General features: G+C 52.3%; 1 protein-coding gene and 1 pseudogene across 1 annotated transcript; one reads left to right on the forward strand and one right to left on the reverse strand.

The window, feature by feature from the left end:
• Positions 1 to 1,624: 1,624 nt before the first annotated feature.
• On the forward strand, positions 1,625 to 2,185 carry LOC113940628 (olfactory receptor 14J1-like; the record flags this gene model as incomplete). Its single annotated transcript, XM_027631783.1, has 1 exon — positions 1,625 to 2,185. A coding segment is annotated over exon 1 (561 nt), but the record flags the coding sequence as incomplete, so codon positions are not given.
• A 6,779-nt stretch (positions 2,186 to 8,964) lies between these two features.
• Positions 8,965 to 10,019, reverse strand: LOC113940627 (annotated as a pseudogene).
• Positions 10,020 to 12,012: the final 1,993 nt, after the last annotated feature.

Raw genomic sequence — 12,012 nt, forward strand, 5'->3', positions numbered from 1 at the left:
GGGGGGGGCAGAGACCATAAGCAGCCCCCAGGCAGCCACCTCCTTCCCTGCCAGCCGGCTGCTCTGGTGCTTTCCCGAGGCATCTCCCAGCCCTGTGGCAGAAGCCCTGGAGGCCGGTCCTCAGCAGCAGGGTGGGCACACCGCCAAGGGGGCCAGGCTGGTCTGGCTGGGGACAAGGAGGGCAAGGGGCCCTGCCGGGGCACGTCTGCCGGGTGCTGCCTGCGAGGGGCAGTGGCACAGGCAGGGCTGGTGGCCAGCCCGGGCCCCCGCAGCTGTCCAGGCCACGGGGCTGTGGATGACACCCCCTGAGCCAGAGCTCCGGGCCCGCAGAGCTGCTGCCACCACGGGCAGGGCACTGGGCTCCTCGGGCAGGCCTGCGCACTCGCTGCTGCCCAAGCGGCTCCGCGCCCCACAGACAACAGCACCAGAGGCTGCCCAGGAGCAGCAGCACCCACAATGCCTGGGCCTCCTCACCCAGGCACCCACACCCGCCAGGACACCAAAAGTGTGTGGGCAGACTGTGGGAACAATTGCACCCGCTTTGGCAAAAGGCTTCAGGGCAAGTGGCCACCACAGCTTTCCAGTGACTCCCCAGCCTCACAGCAACCCTTGGCAGCTTCAGCTGCAGCCTGACATCCTGACTGACTTCAATGGTCCTGCTTGAGGCTGGACACGCCTTCCACACTCAGCTGTCCCCAGCCAGCACCACTGGTACCATCCTTAGAGACTCTGCTGGGACACCAGCCTTGGGCTGCAGCTGCTCAACCTCTCCTCCACACAGGCACCTTCAAAACACGGGCATGGGCTTCTAAACTCTACATTCAGCACTTGAGGGAAACCAATGAAGAAGCAGCAGAAGCTGAAGTAAAGCAGGGCCTCATGTGGTAGAGCTTCAGGGATGGAGGGAAAGAGACATTGTGGTGTCTGCTTGTGCTGGTTTAAAGGTAAACCAGCAGGGCAAATGAACTCAACTCAAAAGAGAGATTATAAGTCAGAATAACAATTTAATAAAATAACACCATAAGTGCAATTATACAGACAAACAATTGGTTTTAACCCACAAAACCCAAATATATAACCCAGCACCCTGGGGCATGAACAGAGTGGTGTTCTTTGGGCCCCCCTGAGTCCAAAGTAAAAGGAGAGGGAAAAACCTGTTGGTGAGAGTGCTGTTGCAGTCTGGTCAAGAGTGGTGGTTGCAGTCTGGTTGAAAAGTGGTGGTTGCAGTCCTCCTCTGGATCCCAAAAGTGGTGAAAAGGTTCCGAAACTCCAAGTTTATATATTCTCTAGTTCAGGCAGGAATGCTCAGTCCTTCCCTCAGAGCGGGGAATTCCATAAAAGGGTATGAGGATGCTCAATCCTTCCCTCAGAGCAGGGAATCCCACAAAAGGGTATGAGGACAGGAACATCTTCCTATTTCGCAGGCCTCTACTGATAACAGTTTCTGGGAAATGCCATGGAAGGCTATAGAATACACAGCTTTGGGCTACACCCATCCAGTGATGAGTCAGTCCCAGCTGTTCTACCTAGGACAGACACCAGAACCATCACCTACACAGGATGTGCTACACAGGTTTTTGTCTACATAACCTTTCTTAGAGTAGAGTTTTCCCTCCTCACCATCATGTGCTACGACCGCTACGTTGCCATCTGCAAACCCCTGCACTACGGGACCCTCCTGGGCAGCAGAGCTTGTGCCCACATGGCAGCAGCTGCCTGGGCCACTGGCTTTCTCACTGCTCTGCTGCACACAGCCAATACATTTTCCCTGCCCCTGTGCCAGGGCAATGCCCTGGGCCAGTTCTTCTGTGAAATCCCACACATCCTCAAGCTCTCCTGCTCACACTCAGGCTACCACAGGGAAATTGGGCTTCTCTCGTTTACTATCTCTTTAGGACTTGGCTGTTTTGTTTTCATTGTTTTCTCTTATGTGCAGATCTTCAGGGCTGTGCTGAGGATCCCCTCTCAGCAGGGACGGCACAAAGCCTTTTCCACGTGCCTCCCTCACCTGGCCATGGTCTCCCTGTTTGTCAGCACTGGCATATTTTCAAACGTCAAGCCCTCCTCCATCTCCTCCCCATCCCTGGATCTGGCACTATCAGTTCTGTACATGGTGGTGTCTCCAGCACTGAACCCCTTCATCTACAGCCTGAGGAACCAGGAGCTCAAGGATGCCATGAGGAAAATGATGACTGGATGCTTTTCAGGAGCAATAAAGTGCCTGTTTTCTGGTGTGTAACATTCAGAATGGGACCAACCAATGGCCCAACCCTCCTACTCAGGTTTTTCGTGAAGGTCATTGGGTTCTTCTTGCAATAATTTTCTGTGCAATAAAACATTATTATGCATCTGCCTTCTAACTTAGTGTCTACCCATTCAATTTGACCCAGACAGGTATAAATGGTGAATTGTGCTCTCTGACTATTTAAACAAAATAAAGGACCCTGCAGTGCCTTCTTTGTCCACAACCCTTCTTCTTAGCTGTTCCTAAAGGACAGCACACTGCAGGACAGGGTGTATTTGCAAACAGGAAGGGGACAATAATCCCAGCCCAGCAGCACTGCCAAGGAGCAGCAGTGCTTGGTCTGTCCAGAGCTGCTCTCTTGCCACTTCCACACTGTCCTCCTGAGCTCCTTTCTCGCTGTTAAGGCCTGAGTGCTCTCTGAGCACAGTCCTGGGGGCTGGAAGCCTTTGGAGCACAGGCAGGGACAGGCCCTGGGAACTTGTGAAGCAGAGCTGGGCTCCCTTCCAGCATCTCCAGGATGCTATGGCATCTTCTGAGGGCAGGGCATGTACTGGGTCACTTCTCCTGTGACCTTGCTCCAGGGCTAGAACTCTCCTGCAGTGTCACCATGACACTCCTGCTCTCTGCTTTCCAGGTTTCATTTTCAGATCCAGTCTTCTCCTCCTGTTCAGAGGGACATCCTGGGAGTGCTTCAGAGCTGCCATCCTGGGGCAGCTCCTGCCCAGCGTTGGCAGGCACAAGGTCTCTCCAAGTGCTCCTCTCACCTCCCCAGTGCTACTGTTTTCTGCAACCTCCTCATCCTCGCCCAGCACAGCCCTCCTGGCACAGTTGGACACAGCCCTTGTTCTACCCCCTCCTCAGGCACCTGCCCAATCCCCTCAGCTCCAGCCTGAGGGCCAGAAACCTTGAGGGTAGGGAGGCACCAAGGAAAATGCTGAGGGAACCTTTCAGCTGCACTCAAATCCAATTGGAGGGGTTGGCCTCAAGGAAGAAACCCCTTCTCATTCTCCAGAACCACCAGGACAACCTGTGTTGTGTCCTGGGCACTCCTCTGGAAGTGTGGGATATAGTAAAAGTTTTGGTGTCAGGGCTATTGAGAAGGCTGGGCAGTGTCACTGGGAGACCTCTCCCAAACCCTTGGAAAGGCCAGAGCCATCCCAGAGCTTCCTGGGGCCTTGGCAAAAGCAGCCATGGAAGCAGTCTGCAAACAGGGCAGCAAGGAGGGTTGGCAGAGTTCCAGACTGCTCAGGCTCAGCAGGGAAGGGGATAGGGCAAGTCCTGCTGCAGCCATTGCCAGGCATGGGAAGGACAAGGCAGGGATTGCAGAATCTCTTTGAGAAGGAAAAGAAGGGGATGTTTTGTGCCCAGACTTTATCAAGGCCCTTGACATGGTCTCCTGTTGTCTCCTTATGGTCAGATTGGTGAGAGTAGGACTGAAAAAGTGGAAGATGTGGTGGGTGGAAAGTTGACTGAATGAAGAGTGTCCAATACAATCCATGGTACAAAGTCCTCTTGGCAGCAACTTCCTAATAAAGTCCCTCAGTGATCAGTCCTTGAATACCACTAGAGAACATCTTTATTATCTCTCTGTACAATGGGACAAAATGCATTTTCAAGTCCTTTGTGGATGATGCCAAATTTCAGGGAGCCCTTGAGCAACCTGTCCTGGTTTAAAGACACATATTGGGGCGGGAACTCCAATAAAATGAACTCACTCCCCTTTTATTCTCTACCAATACAGGGAGACAAAATACAAGGAGGTATAAGTGAAAACAATAAGAGTTTACTGACATGAAATATAACAGCAAAACCAGCAATAAAAACAGAACCATTCAAAGCAACAGAAGAGAGAGAAATTGCCTCCTCTCTCCCCCCTGCCCCAACTCCCTTTTGTTGGGAGATGAAACAGGGATCAACATGTGCCTCCCTTCTCCCTTTTCCCCCTGAATGAACAAAGAACAAAAAACAAAACCACAGGAAAAAAGGAGCAAAGCAAACTCTGGGAAACTCTCTTGTCTGAGATCAGTTGTGCTGCCCAAGAACACACTGACTCCAGAGGTGTCCAAGCGGGGCAGAGCCGGCGACTCCGGTCCGTGCTGCGGCGGGGGGGAGGCAGCGGCTCTGCTTGATTCCATGGAGTTCTTGGGAGGCACAGTGGCCCCTTCATTCCAGGAGGGTCTGAGATGTCTCAGGGTTCCTTTGGTTCTAAAGTGATCCCGCATGTCACAATGGGCCCTTGGTTCCATGAGATTCCACAGTGTCCCTGCATTCCTTTGGTTCCATGAGGCCCTGTAGTGTCACGGTGCCGCTTGATTCCGAGACTTTACAAAGAATCAGAATGGTCCCTTGATTTAAGGCCAACTGCACATGGGGTTGCCTTGGGGGGAGTGTGGGCACCCAGATAAGGGAGTTGTCACCCCCCTGGACTCAGCCCTGGGGTCACCACATCGGGACTGGTCTGTCTGTCTGGGAGGTTCCCCATTCTGGAGGAATGAGGAAGAACTGGAGAGGGTCTAGAGCAGATCTGACAGGATGAAGCTTTTTTCTTCTGTATTAGAAATAGAATGAAATCTCCACAAAGAGTAGCACTGAAGTTTAGACTGAAGGTGAAGAAAAAGAAATATCACTCAATGGGGACCCTTGTGCTGCAAGAGGTCACCCAGAGGGAGTCAGGATCAGCCCATGGCTTTGTGTTCCAGGGAAAAGCCAGAGCTGGTGCAGAGACATCAAGGAGGGTCTAGAAATGCTGCTGGGAGGGGGGTGGGAAAGCAGGAGGGGTGTGTGCAGCCTGCAAGGTCAGAGCAGCAGCAGGGCCAGGGCAGGACAGCCTGCAGGAGAGATGGCCAAGGGCTCTGGCAGGGCTGCAAGGCCCAAAGGCACCCAGGCCTTTGTCCCCTTGCCTCTGGCAGCTGCCTCTGCCACTCAGGCCACCACAAGCAACTTGCCTGGCAGGTTCTGCCCTTGGTTTCTGCCTCACCCCTCCCTCAGGAGCCTGGTAGAAGTTGTCCAGTTTTGGGCCTTTGTTGTTCCTCCCCCTCCCATCCCAGTGCCCCCCAAACAGCCCTGAGCCAGCCAAGAGGGACAGGATCTGCTGGGCCAGGGCCTAGGGCTCAGGCCTTGGCCTTTGTGCTCCACAAAACCAAGGCAGGCTTTGCTCAGCATTGCAGGGGCCTGCCCAGAGCCTTTGTCTGCCTGCACTCCTGGCCTCCAAGGAGCTGCTCCAAGGAGTCCCTGGGGAGGCTTTGTCAGTGCCTGCCCTCAGTGGGGCCCAGCAATGCTTCAAGGCACTTTGAGACTGGCTTCTGACTTCTTCAGCAGCTGCTTCAATCTTCTCTCAGTACCTCAGGATCATGGGCTGGGCTGCAAACACACCGTGGGGCTCATTAAATTCCAGAAATCCCTCAGGATTTCTTTGTCTTCCTTTAATTGTCTTCAAGGCAATTTCAAAACAAGTCTTCAAAATTTGTATTTTTTTTGTTTAAATTAAAGGATGGATATTTTTTAGTTTAGAGGAAAGGTGATAGAGGTGTTCTCCAGGTGATCTTGATGCTGAATGTCTCCTCAGGAGATCCACACTGACCCTGGATGATCAGTCTTGCTCCTCACCCCCCAACCTCACCAGTTCTGACATGGCCCATCTTGGACTGACAGCTGATGCAGCTCCAAACACACTGTGGGATCAATTAAAACACTGAAAAACAAATTATTTCCCTTCCTTTAATTGTCTTCAATTCTTCAAGACTTCTACGGGTAACTTGAGTTGTTTTTCAGTTTAGCTAAGGAGGAAGATTTTAAAGTGGAAGTCGTGAAAAATATATATTTTTTGATGAATAGGAATGATTAACACAGAGCCTTGGGATGCAAGGGGGTCAGGGTGCAAAGGATTTGGATCCAAAGACAAGGAGGTAAAAGAAATTAGTAGCATTTAATCATTAACCAATTGAACAGTTATCAGGTGATTCAATAGCATTTGCTAGAATTTTAACAGTGACTGAATTATAGATTCAAAACTACAACATTCCCACCACAGTCAATTCACACCCACACCCAGGCACAGATGTGTGGACACAGCAATAGCTGGGTGTGGAAAGGTCCCTCTCCCAAATTCTCCTTGTTGTCAGGGAAACACTCCCCCAAATCCCTGTGTGTTTGCCACCAGACAAGGGTCCCAGCTGGAGGAGTGTTTGTGGAGGGGGATCAGAATTGTCCTGGGCATCAGCGAGGGTCTTTGGAGTGTTGCAAACTGGAGGGTTCCCGAGCTGGGAGAGGCTGCCAGAGGTGTCCCACTGAGAGGGAGGTGCTGGGGAGCTGCCAGGGCCTCCCTCAGCCCCACTGGTTGTGGGCTCCCAAGGGGACTGGCTTTAGTTATCTGCTGAATTTCCATCCTGGTGTCAGGAATGACTGGAGTTTCCCAAATATTTGGGAATTGTATCCAAACTGTTCCATTTGGGTTACGGGTAAGGTAGGGAATTTTCCAAGGTTTTCAGGGATGACTGATTATCCTGTGTTCCCCAACTGCTCTTACACCCATCCCAGTCAGCTGGATGGTTTATTGACAATGTGTCCCGAGGGGCGGCACCTCCGATGCCATAGAAACCCCTCCCCTGGATTAGGAAACCTTTGGAATTCAGGAGCTGTTCCAGTGGAGCATGAAAATGAACAGCAATTTTTCTAAAGCCCAGCCCCAATCAGAACAAAGCCAGGCCCCAGCAGTGGCAGAGCAAAGGTCCCCCCATGGCTGTGTCCCTGTGGCCGCTGAGGCGGCAGCGCAGGCCCGAGGCGGTGCCAGGTCCCGGTGCAGCCGGGGCAGAGCGGCGGCTGCGCGAGCGGCAACCCCGGCGGTGAGTGCGGCAGCGCCGTGGGAGCGGCGGCTCCGGGCACAGAGGCCGGCGGCAGCCGCTGTGGCTCATGGAACCAAGTGGCCATTGGGACACTGCAGGGCCTGCTGGAATCCAGGGGCCGGTGGGACACTGGGGAGCCTCTTGGAGCCAAGGGAACCCTGGAATATTTTGGAACATCTGGAATCAGGGGACCATTGTGACACTGCGGTGCCTCATGGAACTAAAGGAACCCTGAGAGTTTTTGGTACCTCATGGAATCAAGGGACCATTTCTGGCAGGATGCTCTGCTCTGACAATACCTAAACAATGGTCAGAGAATGCAAACAATGCAAGCTCTCTATCATGAGTTACTGCTGGTGTCAAGGTGCTGTTTTTAATGTTGAATTATTCTAAACCCAAAATGGTTCATGAAATTCAAACACACATCCTAGTTTTGAAGCAGGTTTTGACAGATAAGCTGCCCCGTGGCCTGCAAATATGTCTGGCAGTCAAACTCTTTATAACTATAAATGCCCCGTCCAACTTTCCTGTGACAGATTCTTCCCCAGACTTCCTTGAAGTGTGTGGAGCTTCTGCCATGAAGCAGGGACAGCTCTTCATGACCACTCCCCAGGAGTTAAGTGAAAGAGAGATAACTACCCCCTGTTGTTGTGGGGTGAGTTACCTCAATCTCTGCTTCAGGATTGTTTCTTTTTACTGGCTTTGATCCAATTGCTTTAATAGAATGACTTTGATAGACTGCACTGTCCTATCTTACACTGTACTGCTAGGAGGTTTTGGCTTTTGTACTGTGTAGTAAATAATTCTCTTTAAGGTCTTTCATCTGTTCATTGTCTGATCAATTGTCTATTCATTTGTCGTAATAAATAATTCATTTTATAGAAATATTTCTGATTTGCCTAAAACCTTCAGGACAAAGTGATTGAATCACACCTCTATAATTCCTTCAATCTAAACCAAACTCTGAGCCTGAGACTGGATCCAACCACCCCCAGGCTCCTCTCTGAGAAGGAATTTGGAAAGCAAGGGGGTCCTTTGTGCCCCTCGTTGCTCAACGAGACGGCTTCTGCCATCAACTTTGTCTAAGCCTTCCACCCCCCAGCCCCAAACTGTGACACATGGGCGTGTCTTGTCCATGCAGTGCAAACATGGACTCCTGAGCTGGTCATTTGCTGTCCCTCCTTGGAGGGAAGAACAAGCCCAATGGCCTGGGGTGAGAGACCAGTGCTGGGAGCGGCACTGGCTGTGCCAGGGCACTGCTGGGTGCCCCCACCCTGAGCACTCCCAGCCTTGTGCTGGTCACTGCTGTTTTCCTCTGCAGGGCGTTGTGTTGGGCACCTCCTGGAGAGCCAAGTGGAAAGCAGATGGAAGCTTTGAGGCCCTGGCCTGAGGAGATGCCCCTGCAGGATGGCAGTGCTGCTGCAGAGGTCAGCTCTGTGCCAGCAGTGCCCGTGGCTGTCCCTGCCTGCAGTCCCTGGACAGTCCTGCAGCAGGACTGGCACCGACTGCCAGAGCACTGAGGCCTCGAACAACCCAGGGCTCTGCAGGACAGTGTGGAAGGGAAGGGAGAGGAGGCCATGCAGGAGAAGGGCTGCTGCTCCCTGGCAGTGCTGCTCTGCTGGGACTCTTTTCTGACCCAGCTCTGCACAGAGGCACCGATCCTGCAGCTGCAGAGAAGTCAGAGAGGAAAGATGTGAGGCAAACAAGTCAATGCAGAGTTCTTTATTTGGTTGAAGCAGACAGTGAGTACAATTGCCAATTTGTACAGCCTGTGGGCCAGGCTAGAAAGGCAAACACTGAATTGAAAACAATGTTTATATATATATTTTTATATGCGTATTTATATGTGTATAAAGATTTTTTGGTGTGAACAAATTCTCACAAAAATAACACTCCTACAAGGAGCGAAAAATAGAGAAGATATGGTGGACCTCTAATGAAGTACATAAAAGGATTGACCTTTAATGAGGAACATAACATGCAGAAGAAGGAGAGTTTATTGCTTCTGAAAAACACCCAGTTATCAGTTTCCTCATGGCATCCTTGAGCTCCTGGTTCCTCAGGCTGTAGATGAGGGGGTTCAGTGCTGGAGGCACCACTGAGTACAGAACTGACATAATCAGATCTAGGGATGGGGAGGAGATGGAGGGGGGCTTCAAGTGCGCAAATGTGGCAGTGCTGACAAACAGGGAGACCACAGCCAGGTGAGGGAGGCACGTGGAAAAGGCTTTGTGCCGTCCCTGCTCAGAGGGGATCCTCAGCACAGCCCTGAAGATCTGCACATAGGAGAAAACAATGAAATTGAAACAACTAAATGATAAACTGGCAGTAACCTCAATGAGCCCAATTTCCCTGCGGTAGCCTGAGTGTGAGCAGGAGAGCTTGAGGATGTGTGGGATTTCACAGAAGAACTGGCCCAGGGCATTGCCCTGGCACAGGGGCAGGGAAAATGTATTGACTGTGTGCAGCAGAGCAGTGAGAAAGGCAGTGGCCCAGGCAGCTGCTGCCATGTGGGCACAAGCTCTGCTGCCCAGGAGGGTCCCGTAGTGCAGGGGTTTGCAGATGGCAACGTAGCGGTCGTAGCACATGATGGTAAGGAGATAAAACTCTGCTCCAAGAAAGAAAACAAGCATAAAGACCTGTGCAACACATCCTGCATAGGAGATGGTTGTGGTGTCCCAGAGGGAATTGTGCATGGCTTTGGGGACAGTGGTGCAGATGCAGCCCAGGTCTGTGAGGGAGAGGTTGAGCAGGAAGAAGCCCATGGGGGTGTGCAGGTGGTGGTCACAGGCTACGGCGCTGAGGATGAGGCCATTGGCCAGGAGGGCAGCCAGGGAGATGGCCAGGAAGAGCCAGAAGTGCAGGAGCTGCAGCTCCCGCCTGTCTGAGAATGCCAGGAGGAGGAACTGGGTGAGGGAGCTGCTGTTGGACATTTCCAGTTCCTTAGCACAGTGTCTGTTCAGAAAAGGAAAGCACAGGGAACAATTAAGACAACCCCCTCTCAGCAAAGCCAGTGCAGTTTTCAGGGAAATCCTCTCCAAGTCAAGGCATTTCTTTTCTCTGATTTGTGCTCTCTGAGGGTGCTGTGAGGAGCAGGAGCTCTGCCCATGTGCTGCCAAGGACTCAGCTTTGCTCTGCTGCAGTGCAGACACGGAGCTGCTTTGGGACAGCTCTCATGATCACAGGGGATGTCACATGGAACCCAGCTTTGATGGAAATTTCAGTTCCTTTACTGTTGTCTTGCAGCAATTTGGGCTGCAGGAGAGAGGCACAGAGTATCCTTAAAATAATTTTGACTGGGTTTTTGGTTACAATCATAACACCTGGTTTTTTAGGGTCAAATTTTTCTGCTGACAAATCTGAAGAGTGTTGAGACAGGACAGGCAGAAAGGCTGAGCTCTCCATTGCTTATTGCAGAGCCAGGAGAGCTGCAGTGCCTCTCAGTTTGTTTCCCATCTGCCCTGCACTTTCCCTTGGGCTGCCTTGAAGAGGACTTCCCACACAGATTCATCTTTAAAAACCCCACCAAGATCTGTGCTGAGAGCAGGGCAGTGCTGCTTGAAAGGGCAGCTCTGGGAAGTGTCCCCTAAGCCAGCCCAGAGGTGCAGCTGTGCTGGACAGAGCAGGACAGGAGCCCTCCCACAGAGAAGCCAAGGGCTGGGACAGGAGAGTGCCCACCCCCAAGGGAAGGCTCAGCACTGCCCAGGATCCTGTGCTCATTTCTGAGACTGCCTGAAATATTCATCTCTGAGAGTAAAAGAGTTTTAATTTCATTGCAGCCTCCTGACCTGAGAGAACAATGTCTCTGCTACAATGCCTAAGCAGGAAACACACCTCAGGACTAATTCCTTTCCTGTAGCCCCTGTCTTTTCTTAGACTTGCAAAAAATTCTCCATTCAATATTTTATGGTGATCTGGAGCTGTGAGCAGGTCTGACCCTGCAGCAGCAAGACATAGAAAAGATCCTCCCTCCCCTGCCAGGATTGCTCCTTGCCCAAAGCCCTTCTGCCCCAGCCCTGGGAGCAGCTCCCCGGGCCGGCTGAGAGCTGCCCCTGGCAGGCAGCAGAGTCCCTGCCCAGCACAGCGCCCTGGGCTGCAGGACCCTGCTCTGCCCCACAGCCCTGGGCACCCCTGGCTGCACCCTCGGCTTCACAGCTCTTCCAAAGTGCCCCAAAACAGCCCCTGCTCACCCATCCCATCAGCTGGGGCTGGGCCAGCTTTAGGAGATGCTTCCAGGAGCTGCCCCTGAACTGCCCTGCAGCCACAGACTCACCGTGTGCAGCCCTGCCAAGATTCCTCCTGCAGGGAGCTCTCAGCCCTCCTGCCAGTGCTGAGCCCCTTGAAGCTGTGTGTGTGCCCTGCTGGTGTCCCTGAGCTGGCCTGGCAGTGCCCTCAGCCCTGCTGGGCTGTGCAGAGGAGCTGTTCACCAGCAGAGCTGTCTCTTTGAAGCTCTTCTTGCTTGCCAGGAGCTCCCTGTGTGCCAGGAGCCAGGCCCAGCTCAGCAGCACAGCAACAGCCCCAGGCATTTAGTGACCCTCGGGGGGTTTGATGTTGTTTACATGAGACTCAGTCCCTGAGAGGAAGTTCAAACAACTTTTCAAGAAGTCAAAGTGAGATTGAAACACTAAAGTTTCTTGTAGTGCTAATGAGTCTCACTGAGGGACACAACTGAGAACGTGTCCTCAGGTTCCAGTTAGAGCAGAAAACTGCAGACAGTGATTACAAGGGTGGACAAGCAAGGGAAAGGTGGCTGTGATGCTGAACAAACCTTGATTTGTTTCCTTAATCTAACAGGCCAAACTCTGACCCCCAGCCCCTGGGAAGGCAGATGCTGTCCCTGCCTCATTCCTCAGGGCTCTTCCTGGGGCACTGGGATGTGGGATGTGCAATTGTATTGGGACGAAGTTGGGATGTTATTTTTTGGTC

This window comes from Corapipo altera, unplaced genomic scaffold (assembly GCF_003945725.1).
Source record: "Corapipo altera isolate COAL_440 unplaced genomic scaffold, ASM394572v1 60128, whole genome shotgun sequence".
Lineage (NCBI taxonomy): Eukaryota > Metazoa > Chordata > Aves > Passeriformes > Pipridae > Corapipo > Corapipo altera.